The following is a 17,555-nucleotide window of genomic DNA, read 5'->3' as shown; positions in this document are numbered from 1 at the left end:
ATATACATGAACTACCATTGAACTTCAAAAGCTCAAAGACAATATAATGTATTGGTATATTTATTTTTTTATGTATTATTTTTTTTATATATTATTTTCTTCATTTTTTACTTCTTTGTAAAAAACATTTTCATTCTCCTTCTTGAAAATTTGCTTCGCAATGAAAGCCGGTTAGAAATCTTTATTAAAACATGCTTCCAATTTGAAATCTTTATTAAAACATGCTTCCAATTTAGCATTCTGCCTTATTCTTCATTTTCCTATATATATATATATATATATATACATACATACACACACACACACACTTAACAATCTGTGAGTCTCAGTGGCAGCAGATGAGGTAGGAAGCCATCAAAGACAATTTCTATTTTCACATGAATAAATAAAAAGAAATGTCCCAACCAAGCTGGTTGCTATGACAACAGGGTCATGCAGTAAATTCATTGGTAATTACAGATGAAAATAAAAAAAACCAACATAATTATGTACAAAACTAACAAACAGTCACTAAATAAATAAGGGAAGAGTGAGGAGGAGGAGGAGGAGACGGGGATGGAGGCAGGTTTGCTAGTGACAAATTGTGGTAACTGTTTCTGTGGTTAGAGTGGTAACAACTGATCTGAGAGAGAGAAATAAAAGGCCTTAACCATCATGTTGCTATAGATACTAGTTTTTCACCATCTGCACAAATATACATATTTATATAACTATACACACACACACATTTATACATATTTTATACACAAGGGCTGGACAAAATAATGGAAATACTTAGCATCATAGCATCATAATTTTAATACATCTATAAAACTATCAAAAGCTTGTTTATTTTTATGTTTTTTTGATTTATTATTAGTGTTGCTTAATATGTTTTGTTAAAATTGCTGTTTCTTTTCAGAAAAAGGTAATTAAAATTCATTAAAATGACAGATCTATCGAACTTTCAAAGAGGTCAAATTGTTGGTGCAAGCACTAGCGTAACGGAAACAGCCAAAATGTTTGGTGCATCAAGAAGTACTACCTTGAAAGTAATGACAGCCTTTGAGAAAGAGGGAAAAGCCTCCTCGTCAAAACAAAACTCCAGAAGAAAACCAAAACTTTTAGATAGGGACCGTTGGACTCATGTGAATTGTTAGAAAGGATCACAAAAGTACAGCTCCCAAAATTACTGCAGAGCTTAATGACCACCTCAAGAACCCACTTTCCACAAAACCAGATCTCATGGCAGGGCTGCAATCAGAAAACCACTACTTTCAAAAACAAATGTTGCCAAGTGTTTGGAGTGGAGTAAAAACCTACAGAATTGGTCCCTAGAGCAGTGGAAGAATGTTATTTTCTCGGACGAGTCATCCTTTACCTTATTTCTAACCACCAGCCGAGTATATGTGTGGAGACAGCCAAAAGAAGCATTTGTCCCAGACTGCTTTCTTCCAACTGTTAAACATGGAGGAGGATCTGTGATGATTTGTTTGAAATTTTAAGGTGTTTCCATTATTTTGTCCAACCCCTGTATATTGAAATCATTTTCCAGCTGCATAATAGGTAAGAATTTTGGAACCATATGATGTACATAAGGAATCAAATGACCAAATGTAGTCCAAGAAAATGTTTACCTCTAAAATGAAAGAACCTGAAGATGCTTATAGAAAATAGGGAAATGAACACTAAACACACAAGGACAACATCAGGGGTATGGTCAATGTTTACTACAGAAACCATGGAAACGGATGAGAGAGGGAGGCTGGGGAACTAAAAGACTAGTGAGACATCTCTAAAGAGACATCTCTAAAGAAGACTGCAGAAATCTGTGGTAGAGTTTGTGACAGCATTACAGTGCAGCAAGGAGGCTACTGAGGTGCATGATGCAAGAGAGAGAGAAAGAAAAAGAGAGAGAGAGAGAGAGAGAGAGTCTAGCAACTTACCTTAATGGCATTTAGGTGGTGAGCTGCATCATCTGTGACACGCCCATTTTCAGGCTAACCAAAGCACAAAATTTGAAGTAGGGTTTATAACTAAACAATTGGTCAGAAATTCTAGTGGACAGACATGGCCTATCAATGTTACTTCTAACTTCTTCATGTTTGTTTGTGTGTGTGTGTGTGTGTTGGTTTTGTTAATAGAAGTTTGCTAACACAAACACAAATGGCACAATCTCTTTCTATTTTTGATGTCAGAGTGTTTCCACTGCAAAAAGCTCCACCATGACTGGCACGAAGAGATCAACCAATCATTCACCGATTTCCTCTGAGTTGTGAAGAATTCTCAGAGTAGGGAAGCAAAGGTGAAAAATGGTAAAAGTGAGGTTGATAGAATATGGTACCAGTCAAATACTGTGGTCGATTTGATATTCTTAATACGTTACAGATGAGAATGGAATCATAATACAAGACTTCAAGAGAGGAAATTCTCTATCCAATATTCTTTGTGGGGTGGGGCTTGGCATCAAAACAGTTTAAAGGATTTACCATTTTAGCCTTCAAACTTCCACTGTAACTTAAACTAAATCTTAATATTTTGCAATCAACTAATTCTATAGTGAAGTGATTTGGAGGCTTTCATCATCATCTGTATTGAAACTTGGTAAAAACAGGTGGAAAAGCTGGAAATAGTGAGATACTGTATAATGAACAGTTCTCAAAAGTGAGTTTGTACCGATTCCAAATGATTTAGACTGAGCCTCATCCATAGACTGACATCGATGGGTGCCTAACAACATCACCAGGCAGGGAATAGGAGGCTTTCATGCATGGTAACATTGATATCACGTAATTAACAAGAATAACAGCACATGTAATAATGATACAACATATTTTACAAGTGTATAATAATAATAATAATAATAATAATAATAATAATAATAATAATGTGTTAGAAGATTACACTTAATGCAGTTGGAAGTTGAATATCTATAAGAACAAAGATACTGAATTTTTACCTTAAACTAGTATTTAAATCCTGATATTCTGGTATTAAAACTGCTTTATGGAGGTCGAAGTGAACTAATTAGAGAGAGAAAATGAATAACCTTCTAGGTCGGAAATGTGGCCTTGTGAGAGAAAAATTCAAACTAGGTGTGTTGGGATATGGAGACTGGGAGGGTAATTTGTGTTTGATGGGTCATCAAATATGAAGCAGCTGCTGTAACAAATGCACAAGTAGAGATCAGGGTTCAGTATTGCGTCTCACAGAAGTAACAATAACAGTCACTTCATTCAATTCATGGTGCATATAAATGGTTGGTTGGTTTTCTTAATCAGGATGGCTTCGTTGGTCCACAGGTTACCAATGTTATAATTTATGACTTAAATGGTGACCACCTTTTCCTTGTTAATATTCCTTTAATTATCAATGTCTTATGCACACACACGTGTGTGTGTGTGTGTGTGTGTGTGTGTGTGGAAGGTATTCTCAATGTGTAAGGACCAAATTGTGCTGCTGACCTGACACCTGGTGCACTTACTGCACTGGATTTGTTACATGATGCAATTTCAGTTAGCACATTGATGAATGCCAAGATATCAATACAAAGAGACATTCATTCATCTACTCTCTCTCTCTCTCTTTCTTTCTCTGCCTCCCTGTAGTTCTCTTAAAACCCTTCATAAACAAGTTTTTATGCTTGAAACATCAGGACTATTAAATGTTTTTACGGTAACATTTCAATATGTTTGTTTTTCATCTTATTGATGTTTAAATTTCCAACTGCATTGTTGAAACCTTCTAACATACAGTTTTATCATTTAATCACCACGTTTCAACAAACAACACTATAAATAAATAAATAAATAAATAAATAAATAATAATAATAATAATAATAATAATAATAACGGCTTTTATTTTTAGAACTTTGTAATTGTTTCTGAATAACAACAACAATACCAATAGCAGAAGCAATAATAATAATAATGAGAAGACAAGGAGAAAGAAGAGAAGATTGAGAAGAAGACGACAAGAAGAATACTTGGAGATACTAGAAAAGAGAAAGCAACAATCACTGTAAGTTGACTGACCAAACTGAGAATGTGTCATGCAAGCTTAACATTCTGTCATATCATTGCAATATTGATAGCATTAATGAGGTTTAAAGTCTAACATGTTCAGCAGAAAAATCCTACATAATGAAGACATAGAAATGATTTATCGACAGGAACCAAAGACACTAGTTTTTACCTTCAATTTATTAGTTGTTTCGCTTTCTACAGTTGGGGAGAAGTTATTTTCCAGTTTTTGGCAATGTACAAAGAAATTGTACAAATGTTGATCCTACAAACAGAAAGATTATCATTATTATTATTATTATTATTATTATTATTAAAATCTCAGTTTTGTATTTCAGTGGTATGTCTATCAAAGCCATAAGATTTCAGTTTTATAAAGGAAAACACATTACACAGACATCTCTGACACCCTCGAGTAGAAATGGAACCTTTTATCAGCAAGATAACAACGGGAAAGTAGCATAACATGTATTGTCAGAGAATACTCTACAAGAGGTCTTGTGGGGTTGGAACCCATGGTGGTGTAGTGAGGAGTCCAACATTTTACCGACTGTTTACAGTACAAAATCACAAGAAAACATTACCTTGGTGATCGACATCTTTTATTTAGATATCAAGCTAAAAGGCTGGAAGATCATGGGTGGAATATCTGTGAATATAAATCTGTCAGATTAAGGCTAACTTGGGATTAAAGAACAAGTAATGCAGCTTACCTTTGTGTAAATTGTAGATTTCAATCTGAGATTGACCTTCAGTAATTCTTTTTTGCCATCGACCCATTTTATTTCAGGACACATTACCTGCAATGAGAGAAATAAAGATGATGCGTAAGATGTTCATCCTTTTGATTGCTGAATACAAAATGTGGCTAACTAGACCTCTGTTTGGGTGATTCTCCTGAGTCACTCACCATCTTACCCATGTATGCCAATCTATTGCAGGGGTGACCCATTTGTAGCTGAGTGGACTGGAGCAATGCGAAATGAAGTGTTTTGCTCAAGAACACAATGCACAGCTTATCTGGGAATTGAAACCACAATCTCATAATTGTGAATGCAACACCCTAACCACTAGGCCACGCACATTCACACATTTAACCAGTCCATTATTATCAAGGCGGCGAGCTGGCAGAAACGTTAGCACGCCGGGCAAAATGTTTATTGGTACTTCATCTGCCGTTACGTTCTGAGTTCAAATTCCGCCGAGGTCGACTATGCCTTTCATCCTTTTGGGGTTGATAAATTAAGTACCAGTTGCATACTGGAGTCAATCTAATCGACTGGCCCTCTCCCCCAAAATTTTGAGCTTTGAGCCTAGAGTAAGAAAGATTATTTTGGAATACCAGAACAAGTCTTTTATTTCCTTCCATCGCACAAACATACAAAGTCTGATTGTCTCAAAGTCAATTATAGAAAATAATGTTGAGAAGACTCACCTTGCCACTTGCTACCATATCATGTGACAGGTAACCGGCAGGTAGGTTGGCTGCAATGGGTAAAGGGTCTGGATTTTCTGAAACAAGTCTGTAAAGAAGATAGAAAATAAAGACAGTGGTTAGTAACACGGGTAATAAGTGGTTTATAACAACTGTTAAGTATTTATTGCAGATAACTGGTAATGATTAAGAAATTAAATACGCTATGGAGAAAGGGTGTATCATGTATTATGATATCCTCACACTCTGATATCTAGTGATCAATACAAACAACAAGATACAATCGATATTAATATGTTAAAGCAATGGAAAGTTTGACTCTCTGTGTGTGTGTGTGTGTGTGTGTGTGTGTGTGTGTGTGTGTGTGTGTGTGTGTGTGTGTGTGTGTGTGTGTGTGTGTGTGGTCATAGACAAACTGAAAGATGAGAAGGACATGACTGGAATGACTTTTATCCGGGGTTCATTCGATCATAGTCAACCAGGCTCCACACACCAACACCCCACCACCCTACATTAACACTTGCTGTATTTGCATTCACAAAGAAACAGCAAATATCCATATAATACTGGTTTCAAATTTTGAAACAAGGCCAGCAATTTTGGGGGAGGGATAATTTGATTACATCGACCCCGGTACATAACTGGTATTTATTTTATTGAAGGCACGTAAAAAGCACCCACTACACTCTCGGAGTGGTTGGTTTCCATGCTGGCATGGGTTGGACGGTTTGACTGAGGGCTGGCAAGCCAGTGGCTGGACCAAGCTCCAATCTAATCTGGCAGTGTTTGTACAGCTGAGTGCCTTTATTTCTAACAGGACATAAATTAAGGAGACCGACACTATAAACATTAACGACACAAGAAACAGACTCAATTACGAATTAATCGAGTAATGAGACTCTCAACATAAAAAAAAAACGATATTGGAGAAGTTCCAGGAAAAGAACTGAAAAAGAATGACCCAAAAATCTCAAAAAGCTGAAATAAATATTGAAAATAATCAGACTTACTTTCCACCTCTCAAGAGGGGCAACCAAGCATAACCAATCGCAGTTTCTATATTATCTTTCTTTTTGGAGGAGGCAGACGAGTTTCTCGGACTCGTCTTGGAAGACTCACAGCTAACATGGTAGAAACGAAACAAAAGGTGATGCTTGTCATGTAACTGCGTTGGTAAATTAATTTTCACCTGTCAAAAATAGAATAGATATATATATATACAAGTGTCAGTTTAACAGAAAAGCATATGAGGAATGGGGTTAGTGTCGGGATCAAATGAGAGGGTGGGGGAAGTGAGGGCAATGAGTGACCTTTCAAGGTTTTGTTGTGTTACAAACTGTGACAGGAAAAAGGGAATTCCTTCATACAACAGTGTGTGACAGGAGGATGGGAGTTCCTTGATGTTGTGTCACAAAGTGTAACAGGATGACAAATGTTGTGTCACAATGTGTAACAGGCTAACAAGAGTTCCTTAATATCCTGCATCTCAATGTGGCAAATGTTCTTCAATGCACTTTTTTTGATAGAAAAGGAATTCTTTCTCTTAAAATATTTTGTGCCACATGCAACAACATAGGAGTTCCTTCACACAATATGCCACATGAGAAGACACAATAAGGGATTTGTTCATACATCATCATCACCATCGTTTAACGTCTGTTTTCCTTGCTGGCATGGGTTGGACTGTTTGACTGACCACTGGTCAGCCAGGAGGCCACACCAGGCTCCAATCTGATCTGGCAGTGTTTCTGCAGCTGGATGCCCTTCCGAATGCCAACCACTCCGAGAGTGTAGTGGGTACTTCTTACGCGACACTGGCACAGGGGCCAGTCAGGTGGGCCTGGCATCGATCACGTTCGGATATTAAGGGCATAGGTCAATAACAGGAGGTAAATAAAGGATGAAGGGTAGGCATGTGGTTAATTATTGGTACAAAGTGGGTGCAGGTGTCAGAGTAAATGAGTGAAGGAAAATAGGGGACTGTTGAAAGGGTAAAATATAGCGGGGTGGGGTTAGAGAAGGGAGGGTAAAAACGAGGGGGTAAAATAGAGTGGGTTAAATGTAGAGGTAAAGGGAGTTAGTAAATTGTGGAGGTATGATAAAAGAATATATGTGGCGGTATGATAAAAGAAACTTACTTCTTCTGAAAATTCTGGGAAAGTATTATGATGGAGAACAGTGGCACTGGCAACCGTAGTAAACACAGACATTCCAGGACGTCCATAAATACACTGGAAGAGAGAAGAAATAGGGTGAAGGGTGCGGCTGGAGATTTTTGATGAAATGACAAATTTTGAATAATTTATGGCTGTGGGTTTGAGTGTGCATGACAATGACATCAAGTAACGACCCCTTAGGTCATGAATGACCCTGGGATTGCACCTAGAAAACTCCCCTATGAGACACAAAGTTATAAGATATAATGCAGGATTAATTCAAAATATTGTGAATGAAAAAGTATTATAATATGGCAAGAGTAATTTGGATGCTAAGGGGTTAAATACAACCCCACCCCCATCTTTGACTAATCTATCCGATTTGAACATACTACCCAGCATTGTGCAATGTACCCCCATGTGGGACAAGAATCTATCTTACTTTGCACAATCTACCCAAAGTTCCGATTTTTTGAAAAGCCATCTGAAAATTTGTGGGAAACAAAGAAATCGCTACAAAAAACAAAAAAGTTGGTAAAATGGTTACCCTTAGAGGAATGGCTCCTTCGTCATCAGAATCTTTAAGTTCTATACAGCATGCGATATTTCGTGCCTGGAATGTAAAAGAAGAACAGAATATACCAAAGTTGACCACTGTTGTTGTTGTTGTGGGTGGGCAGTTATGATAGAAAGGGAATCAGAGACCAACAGGCTTGTTTGGCCTCGGGTCAGCCCTCACTCAACTGACCATTAGATTCTATTATTATTACTGAGATCAATCTCAAACCCTAAATGAGCATATCTATAATTCGACCCTAAATAATAGTGGCACTATTAAGGGTTATCAATTCCTTAATCAGTGAAGTTGAACAAATTCTGATATTTCAAAGAAAACAGAATAATTTCAAAACAGTTTTAGTATTTCTCCAATGGTGAAGATAATACAATGGATTAGCAATGTGATTACCCATAGCGACAACAGAATTTACCCACATTAGCCTCAGTGAGTTTTTATCCACTAGAAAGGCTATGGGCCATGGTCACCATGCCCCCCCCCCTCCCCTACATGGTTGTGAAGCAAACAGCTTAGCCACACAGCCATGTCGAGAAAGATATATTCCACCCTCCACCCCGTGCATTACAGAAGAAACAAACCTTGGTAAAAGTCTTTTGGCAATCGTATTTAAGGCTGATAGGGTAGACAAAAAGCAAGTTTTGGTAGCAAGTAAACGGAGAACTTAAATCTGCTCTGTCTTCTTGGAATTCTTCGATTTCAATGTGTAAATTTCCAACTGGAGGTTCCGGGAATGGATGTAGAGGGAGCAGAGAAGGAGTTACACAATCTAAAAGAGAAACATTTCAATGTTAAACAGGAATATCTAATTGGAAGGTGGGGGGTAGGTAGGTCAACTGGTACTTAATTTATCAACTCAGAAAAGATGAAAAGCAAAGCGAACCCTGGTGGAGTTTGAACCCAGAACATAAAGGTAGACAGAGTGCCACTAATCATTTTTCGCAGTGAGGAAACGATTCTGCCAATTATTAACAACTGATTCTTATTTCGAGAAAATATAAATAATGTATTGTTTTCATTCAAAGGAGCACAGCAGAAGACGAACTGAGGGCAAGCATTCATTTTCAGCTTTGTCTTTAAATAGACAAACGTCGTTGAAAGGATGAGAGAATCGCCCGAAACAGAATTTAGGAATAAATTATGGAATAAATTACTCACATAACCAGTATTTAATAAAGACAATGGTAAGAATTCTACTTACTTGGAACTGGAGACTCAATTGGTTCTATCAGGATCTTCAAATGTCCTGGAATTACTTGCCATTTACTCTGTTTTTCAGGTCTACAAAGAAACCGTTTTAGAACCATGAATAAAAAACACAGGATTGGAATTAAAATACTTTCAGAAATGGTGTATTTCTAAAATAACTGTTACTATAGCAACAAAGAGGAAGATGAGAAATTGCTGTACAATAGTAAAACAGGATGAGGAATAAATTGATGGGAAAATGGGACGTTGAAGTATCAATGATGGTGATGATGGGATGGGGTAGTGATGTTGATGATGATGATGATGGTTGGCAGCAAGGATAATGATTGTGATGATATTAACGATGATGATGATGGTGGCAATAATAATGTTAACAGTTGTTACCTTCTCATTTCTTGGAGTCTCTTAATAATTTCTTCTTCTGACAATTTGGAACTTTCTTGTCGATAAAGAACCATTTTGGCATCATTTGTTGCTTGTGGAGAGACACACCTGTGGAAAATATAGCATAATTAAGGTGTTATAATAATGTTCAAACTATTACTGCTACTACTAGACAGCTATTTTTATGCACACCAACACAAATGTATAGTTTACTGGGTCCTAATAATGCTTATTCTGCTATGATGTTTTGTGTTGTTAACAGTTGACCGGATGATGGTAATGATACAATAAAATACTAGCCGAGAGATGGATGGACAGAAAATATGCAATAAGGGCTGAGGAGAAGAAAGAGGAGCTTGAGGGGAACAGTCGTGATCCAGTAGACTTTTGCTCAAAAACAATCCAGCCAGGACCACCCCGTCTTTCTCTTGGACATTATGTACCTAGGAGTAAATAACAACTTAATGTTTTCACCATCCACTAATTAACAACTGAAAAATATAATTTAGAAAAAAAAAAAAAACTCTCTTTCAGACAGCAGTAGAAGACAAGAAAGTAAGGAACTTACTTGGCAGTCCAGGCAAATGGCATTCTGTGATGACCGATCCTGGAACAAAATAATTTCATCTGTCTGTGTATCTTGGTTCCTACTTTGGTGTCTGTGGACTTCATGTAATGTTCTGTACAGTGAGATATACTACCTTGCAGTACTTTCTCGATTTTGGCATACAAATAGATGTTAGACGGGTGACCAGTCACAGAAAATACAGCCTAGAGACAAGGAACAGATTTCATTTGGTTAAGAAACTTTGAAAAAAAAAAAAAAAACACACACCCAAGAATACATGTTACAGGGCCCTAACTATCAATTAGAATTCACAGAGTGTTTTGTTGGATACTTACTCGTCTTTCCTTTGAATAGAACCATTTTTCATCAAATTTATATAAGTCTGGCGTCGTGTTCTTGACACCGTCCACTGTGTGTAGTCTGTCGGAAGCATGTAACAACTCTGATGGAATCATAGAACGGATATGGAGACTGTTGGGGTCAACATAAAAGTCTTCGGTGATTTTTTTTCCCGCTTTGGCATCGTAGAGAGCAAAAGATATGAAAAAAGGTTCTGGCTGGAAGACAGACAGACAGAAAACAAAAAAAAAAACCATCAAACAGAAAGAAAACCAATTCTGAAATTGTTGTTATTATTGAATTATTTTTACCAATATTTTTGTTGTTATTTTTGTATTGTTTCAACTAGTTCCAATATTAAAGTATGTTGGTTGTGAGATGATAGAACTGAGGGGGGGGGGTAACCTCTCAAAGACACTGTATGATAGAGTTTATGGTAACTTATTAAATTTATTATAAAACTGAGAGTGTGGTAACTCAATGAGTCTATTAACCATTTTGATACCAACTCGCCTGACCCATACTAGCAACAAACGTGGATGCATGATGATGATAATGAAGTGGTAACTTGTCAATAAGAGTGAATAACTTAGAAAAGGAAGCGAGGGGGGGGGGAGGTTTTTCCTACACTGAGATTTCTTGACTTTAATTATAGTCTGTGAAGATGAAGTCAGTGAGGGCTGACTGTTAACCCTTTCTAGTCAGTGGGGGAAAATAGCTGACCCTTTGCCTCCAGACAAATACAAAAAAAAAAAAGAAGGGTTAAAGATAAGCAGTAAGGAAGGGCTAACACAGGAAGAGGGGTTAACATGAGAGAGACAGAGGATTAGTAAGTAAAAGGGGTAACATGAGAAATAAAGGGTTCAATAGGCAAATAAAAAAAGGATCAACACGACAAATAATGTTAAATTCTAAGCTGTTTTAATGCTCAGCAATTACAAAGCTAAGTAAAATGACATTATGTGGTAAGAGAATTGAGAGAAAACTGGGTTAAATCTGGCAGACTGTGAGAATAAACCCTAAATGGACACAATTAGAAGATTCGTTAAGACATGTAAGAGAGATTCATAAAAACAAAAAGGAAATACCGCAACTGGTGCAGACATCTTGCTGCGGGCTATTTTCATAGCTTCAGAAATGATGTAAACATCATGGAAGCTATATTGCTACCGTCTTATCAGTACAAAATACAATTAACAAAAGATATCGCTAACGAGTCTACTTTTCTCTTTCCCTTGTTCCCTCCCTGGCACCTGTGTTATGTCAGCAGACTTCACCGATACAGAATTAACTCTGCCTTGAAGGGCATCACAGTTCCCACAAAACAAAATACGTGCATTGGGTTAGCATATATACGCATATTCACATGTGTGTGTGTGTGATGTGTGTGTGTGTACGTGTGACAGGCAGCAGATCAGCTAAAGCTGTTTATACAAGTTAATCCGAATGTTGTCTAACACCTACAGGGCATGGCACACACAAACATGGTAGTGGTGTTGTTGTTGTTGTAGTTGTAGTGGTGCTAAGATAAACTAGTGAAATATTAGCAGTTTTCAGGCTGTTGTGAGAATACACTGTATGGAAGGGTCATTATGAAAGGCAATTCTCACCTTCTCAAATAAAGTTAGTAAATCTTATTAACAATAATGATGGGCTTTAGGATACTGAATACATATATACACACATTTACCAAAAGCAAGTGCACACACACACACAAATATATTAATATTTAGCAGAGGCTTCTGCTAAACATTAATAAAAATATATATACACTCATATTTTGAGTTCTATTTTTCATGTTTGCATCACCATACCTGTATATATATATATATAAACAATTGCAGTGTGGAAGGTGTTTATAAGCCATTTAAAACACACAAAAACCGTTAGATTCACTTCAACATTTAAATTTAATTTGCCAAAATATTTTCGGCGCTGCACAGTATTTTGTCAGTGAACAGGTCGTGGTCTGAAAGTGATGAAAATATTTCGGCAAATTAAATTCAAATGTTGGAGTGAATCTAACTGCTGACTGTGATGATGATGATGATGGAGATGATGAAGCTGATGATGATGATGATGATGATGACAGAGAAACAATGAAGAGAGTCTTACATTCTGATGATTCTCTATACACTCATCGTCTGAAACATTAGCTTGCAATTTCAGCTGGAACTCTTGGAGCCTTAAAAGGAATCGTTGTCCAAGAGCTTTGGGGAAGACATCAATGACATCCTTGCTGGTGTAGACTTCTTCTTCTTCTTCTTGACCATAAATAAATCTCTGAAAATAAAACAAGACATTAGTTGGGTGCAGCAGAGTCATAATGCGCTATAGAACAGTGGTACTATGACCATAGTATTGAGACAGGGTTCTAACTACAAGGGTATCTCCTTCCCTCCTCTCACTCTCTCCCCAACTCATGACACAAAGTACTCACAAAACCCCACAACTGAATGGGGTACCTGCTTATTTTGGTTGCTGAAATGTTTATCCTACGGTTTGCCCTTCCATTGCTATTCATCTTTAATTACATCAAGAATATATTCCATCCTTCAACAGAAACCATGGACGATGAAACAACTTGAGACATGACTGCCTCCAACAACACCGATATTTAGAACCAGCCACACTGTCTTGAGTGTTGTGGACTCGCAAGAATAAATGTTAAAAAACCATTTCCCAACCATCTGCCTCTCATCAGTGTCACCAAGATGACCTTTGCAAAGTCGACAATTCTAGCTGGAGGTTCTTTTGAAAACTTGAATTGGTGTTTAGTGGCAGACAAAGTTGAACTTTACAAAATGTTAATAATCAAAAGTGGTTTTCAAAAAAACAAAAAAACCTAAAAAAACCCACATCCAACCATTTCGCTTCTGAACTCGGTTAATGTTCTTACTCTTGAAAGACAGCACACTGTTCGTGCGTGAGGCTTTCACTGATTTCCAAAATTCAACAAACAAATACCAAATCTATTATATCATTGTTTTAAAAGATTCAATTACTGGATCTCTCCACCCACTCCCACTGCCTCTCTCTCACACACACACATACACACACACACACACACACACATAATATTTGTTTCAACTATTTTTATTGCATCATTGTCTTCTAAATTAGAGATGTACAATGGCTCCTTGTGGATGTATTTCCAATGTTTCAATGTTGTTGTTCTCTTAACACAAATTGAGTTTTTGTGGGTGTAATTGTTTAACCCAGGTCAGAGCTATGATTGAAGACACTCCAGATTTTGGCCACCCAAGGAGAAATACTGGCACAGGGACATACACCATCCCGCTTCCAGTGAGTTTGATGTTATTCATGTTACCCTTTTGAATAGGAGAAGGGGGGAGAAAAATGTGTGCAGGGAGTGACATGGTGGGTAGGAAGGACTTGGTATAGGGGTTGGTGCAGGGATCGAAGAAGGAATGGAGATGGGAGGGGGAGGAAGTAAAATGTTTCAAAAGTAAAAGATTTTGTCTTTGAGACACTCGGAATTATATTACAATCCCCATATTTTGGGAACTACTGCCATGTCTAATGAAGCATACCACCACCACCACCACCACCACCACCATCACCATCACTACCACAATCAAAACCAATACCTCAGTGAATACCCAGTGTTGCTGCCCCTCCCTCCCCATCAGCACCACAACAAATACCCATCGCTACCCCCATTGCCACCCCACCAATACCCCTGCTGCTCTCCAATGTGAGGACAGAAACTATATTAGCTAACATCACAAAGATATATTTAACTGGCAAATATTTCCCAGACTTTCAGTGAAGAACCATACAGAAAATTATGATTTTCAGTTTGAAATCAATAAAATAGATTTTCACTAGAATGGAGGAATATAAGAGAAGCTGAGGGGAGAGAGAGGGAGAGAGAGAAGGGAGAGAAGGAGAAAGGGAGAGAAAAAGAGATATAATGTGCACGTGTGTGTGTGTGTGGTGTGCGTGTGTGTGTGTGCACAGAACTTGTAATTTTGAAGCTGCTCATGTGGTATAATTAAAGATCAGCTGTTTTACTGTGCAAATCAAGAAGGAAGAAGTAAATAATAAAAAAAGCCTAAAAAAATAAATATTGAGAGAAATAATTAAGAAGAGAAATAACAAATGAAGTTGGTAATGTGAATTAAACAGATGGAGTAGGAAGAAAGAGATTGGGAAACAAAAACAGCAACAACAAAAAAAAAAGATGACAAACTGTTTTTCCAATTTTTGAGAAGCAGGAATTATCTTGGCAATAAAGAACGTATATTAAAAAGTAGATATTTCGGAGAGAAATTCTGAAATATTGTTAAGAGAAAGAATTAGGGAAGAAGGAAAGCCATTATTTTGGGTTTGTCGAGAGAGAAAACTAAACTAGATTGATGAAAGATTTCGGAGTTAAACTATATTATCAAGTGTAACCGGAGGATTATTGATTTGATAAAGTTTAAACCAGATTGGGTGGAGAAAACCAATTTTGGTTTACTGCAACCAACCGATAATAATAATGATAATAATAATAATAGAGTTAATTTATAATGAAGACTTAATATTTATTAACTTGGAAGTGAAAATAAGTGAGGTGTGTGTGTGTGTGTGTTTGTAAGAGAGAGCATCTGTGTGTCAGAGTGGATGTTTGTGTGCATGAGAGTGTATTAGTGTGTTTGTATGTTAAACAGACTAGTTGCTTTGCTGAGATGCAATTTTATGAAGTCAAGATGGAAGTAGTCAATACTTGACTTGGAAACTTCAAAGCTAGATTATCATCAAAACAAAACAAAAATTGTTTGAAAATAAAAATTCCATTTTTTTAAAAATCCTGCATTAAGGAAGGAGTCAGATGAACCAATGATAAACTGATTCCAGCAAATTAAGACAGAGAGAGAGAGGCAGACAGACAGATACAGTTTCAATTCTCTGCTGAGACTGTTTCACAGTTATTTGCCCTTAGTCACATCAAATCTTCAGTTTCTTCAATCTTCGAAATGAATAATTGAATGACATCAATTCATAGTTCAAATGATTTATTTAATGGAATTGCATTTGCTGTTGGTATTCACAATTCTTCACTATAGGTAGTTGTTGTCAACTGCTATGAGGGGATAGGTACATTTGTGGATGTGATGTGTTGGAACTGAATATGTTTTTGTGTCTGTGTCTGCATCATTCATCTGAGAAAGTAGTCTGCCATGTCCCTTCGTCAGAACCCTTCTCTCGCTCTCTGCCTGTCTGTCTATCGCGAACCTTTCTCTCTGCGTAGAGGGCCTTTCTTGTCTGTCCCTCTGCTGACCACGGTATTTACAACAGCCGTGGCAGCTAGAAGGACAGACATACTGCAGCAGAGATTGTGTCTAAATGGGTCAGCTCCTATCCATTTGAACTTCGCCTGACATGGCTGAGGTCATAGGTCAAAGGGAGATGATTTATCAGTTTTTTGACAGGACAAAGAAAATCTTTTTACGCGCCTGTGGGTTGTGCTGGTTCGGACAAGCGAGAATCCTTAGATTCAGTTTCGAATCTAAGCTTGGAGGAAAGAAGTGTTAGTTTTTAACTAGACAGACAGAGCAACAATCAGAGCTAAAGTACTTTTAACAACTGGAAGTTTATAATTTAAAATCTATGTGAGATTATAAAGAATCATTAATCAATAAATACAATAAATGGAGAACTGAATGAAAAGTTAGACTGAAAGAAAGAGAGAGAGAGAGAGAGGGGGGGAGGGAGGAAAGAGACAGAAAATGATGTCGGTAAAGAATATGAAAGACAGGTAATAACGTCTGAGACCAAAATATAATTTGATGTATTTGGCAGCTGGTTCGATTGTTATCAATTACAGAAGTGGAGTGGTGGCTAGATAATTGGAGGTTATTTGGGGGTGGGCATGGGAGGAGAGGGGAGAGAATTATTTCTTTATGTCAGACTTGTAACTATGCCAGCTGGAATGTCTTGCTAAAACATTAAACTTTTACTTTACAAGATGACCTCAAGAAAAGTACAAGAAAAGTACAAATTGTTAGAAAACAAAGAGATGGAGACAGTCATGTCCCAAACAGAGAGGTGAAATAACTTCTACAAGATTTAGGATCAGGTTGGGCTGGTCTGAGATCATGCTGAGTTGATCTGGGAACACGTTGGTTGATCTGGGATCATACTGAGCTGACCCGAGATCATGTTGGATTGATCTAGGATCACATGTTGAAACTAAAACCATGTCATGATCAAGTCATTACACTGTTATATTCATATTTACTTTAGAATTTTGTAATAATAATAACAATAATAATTGGTATAAGACCAGTAATTCTGACAGGATAAGGTTCATTAATTACATCAACCCCAAGAATTGATTGGTACTTGTTATAAACCTCAAAAGAATGAAAGGTAAAGTTGACCGCAGCAGGATTTGAACTCAGAATGGAATGGACCAAATACTACAAAACATTTTTTTCCAGTTCTTTATATTCTGAGTTCAAATCCAGCCAAGGTTACCTTTGCCTTTTATTCTTTTGCAGCCAATAAAATAAAATACCAATCAAGCCTTGCAGGTGAATGGAATTGACTTAAACCCTCCCCTCAAAATTGCTGGCCTTGCGCCAAAATTTGAAACAGACTTACTTGCATGTCTGGATATAAAGCAAATAGATTGTGTCTTTCTTCCTGCCGGGCTTTTGCCAGTGATGTATCAGTTTCTCTGGAATACTGCAAACACAAGAGACAACAACCAGAGTGAAATAACAATGTCATATATATACATACAATACTATACCATTTATCCATACATACATACCTATACACACACACACCCACACATACATACCTATACACACACACACCCACACATGTATATATATATATATATATATATATATATATATATATATATATATG

The 17,555-nt window shown here is 37.0% G+C and overlaps 1 protein-coding gene across 1 annotated transcript in view; it reads right to left on the bottom strand.

Annotated features, from left to right (window-relative positions):
* The window catches only part of LOC106880262 (dedicator of cytokinesis protein 9), a 117,622-nt gene that overhangs the window by 39,380 nt on the left and 60,687 nt on the right, over nucleotides 1-17,555 (bottom strand). The window contains exons 9-22 of the mRNA XM_052974882.1: nucleotides 17,283-17,366; nucleotides 12,783-12,950; nucleotides 10,664-10,885; nucleotides 10,329-10,531; nucleotides 9,761-9,868; nucleotides 9,369-9,448; nucleotides 8,749-8,936; nucleotides 8,141-8,206; nucleotides 7,576-7,668; nucleotides 6,448-6,626; nucleotides 5,438-5,525; nucleotides 4,716-4,802; nucleotides 4,175-4,267; nucleotides 1,926-1,979 (exon numbers count right to left, since the gene is read on the bottom strand). Coding sequence (XP_052830842.1) covers nucleotides 1,926-1,979; nucleotides 4,175-4,267; nucleotides 4,716-4,802; nucleotides 5,438-5,525; nucleotides 6,448-6,626; nucleotides 7,576-7,668; nucleotides 8,141-8,206; nucleotides 8,749-8,936; nucleotides 9,369-9,448; nucleotides 9,761-9,868; nucleotides 10,329-10,531; nucleotides 10,664-10,885; nucleotides 12,783-12,950; nucleotides 17,283-17,366 — 1,713 coding nt within the window. The remainder of the gene's footprint in view (nucleotides 1-1,925; nucleotides 1,980-4,174; nucleotides 4,268-4,715; nucleotides 4,803-5,437; nucleotides 5,526-6,447; nucleotides 6,627-7,575; nucleotides 7,669-8,140; nucleotides 8,207-8,748; nucleotides 8,937-9,368; nucleotides 9,449-9,760; nucleotides 9,869-10,328; nucleotides 10,532-10,663; nucleotides 10,886-12,782; nucleotides 12,951-17,282; nucleotides 17,367-17,555) is intronic.

Source organism: Octopus bimaculoides, chromosome 19, assembly GCF_001194135.2.
Source record: "Octopus bimaculoides isolate UCB-OBI-ISO-001 chromosome 19, ASM119413v2, whole genome shotgun sequence".
Classification (NCBI taxonomy): domain Eukaryota; kingdom Metazoa; phylum Mollusca; class Cephalopoda; order Octopoda; family Octopodidae; genus Octopus; species Octopus bimaculoides.
The sequence above is the reverse complement of the archived record's forward strand: the minus strand, read 5'-3'. Positions and strand labels throughout refer to the sequence as shown.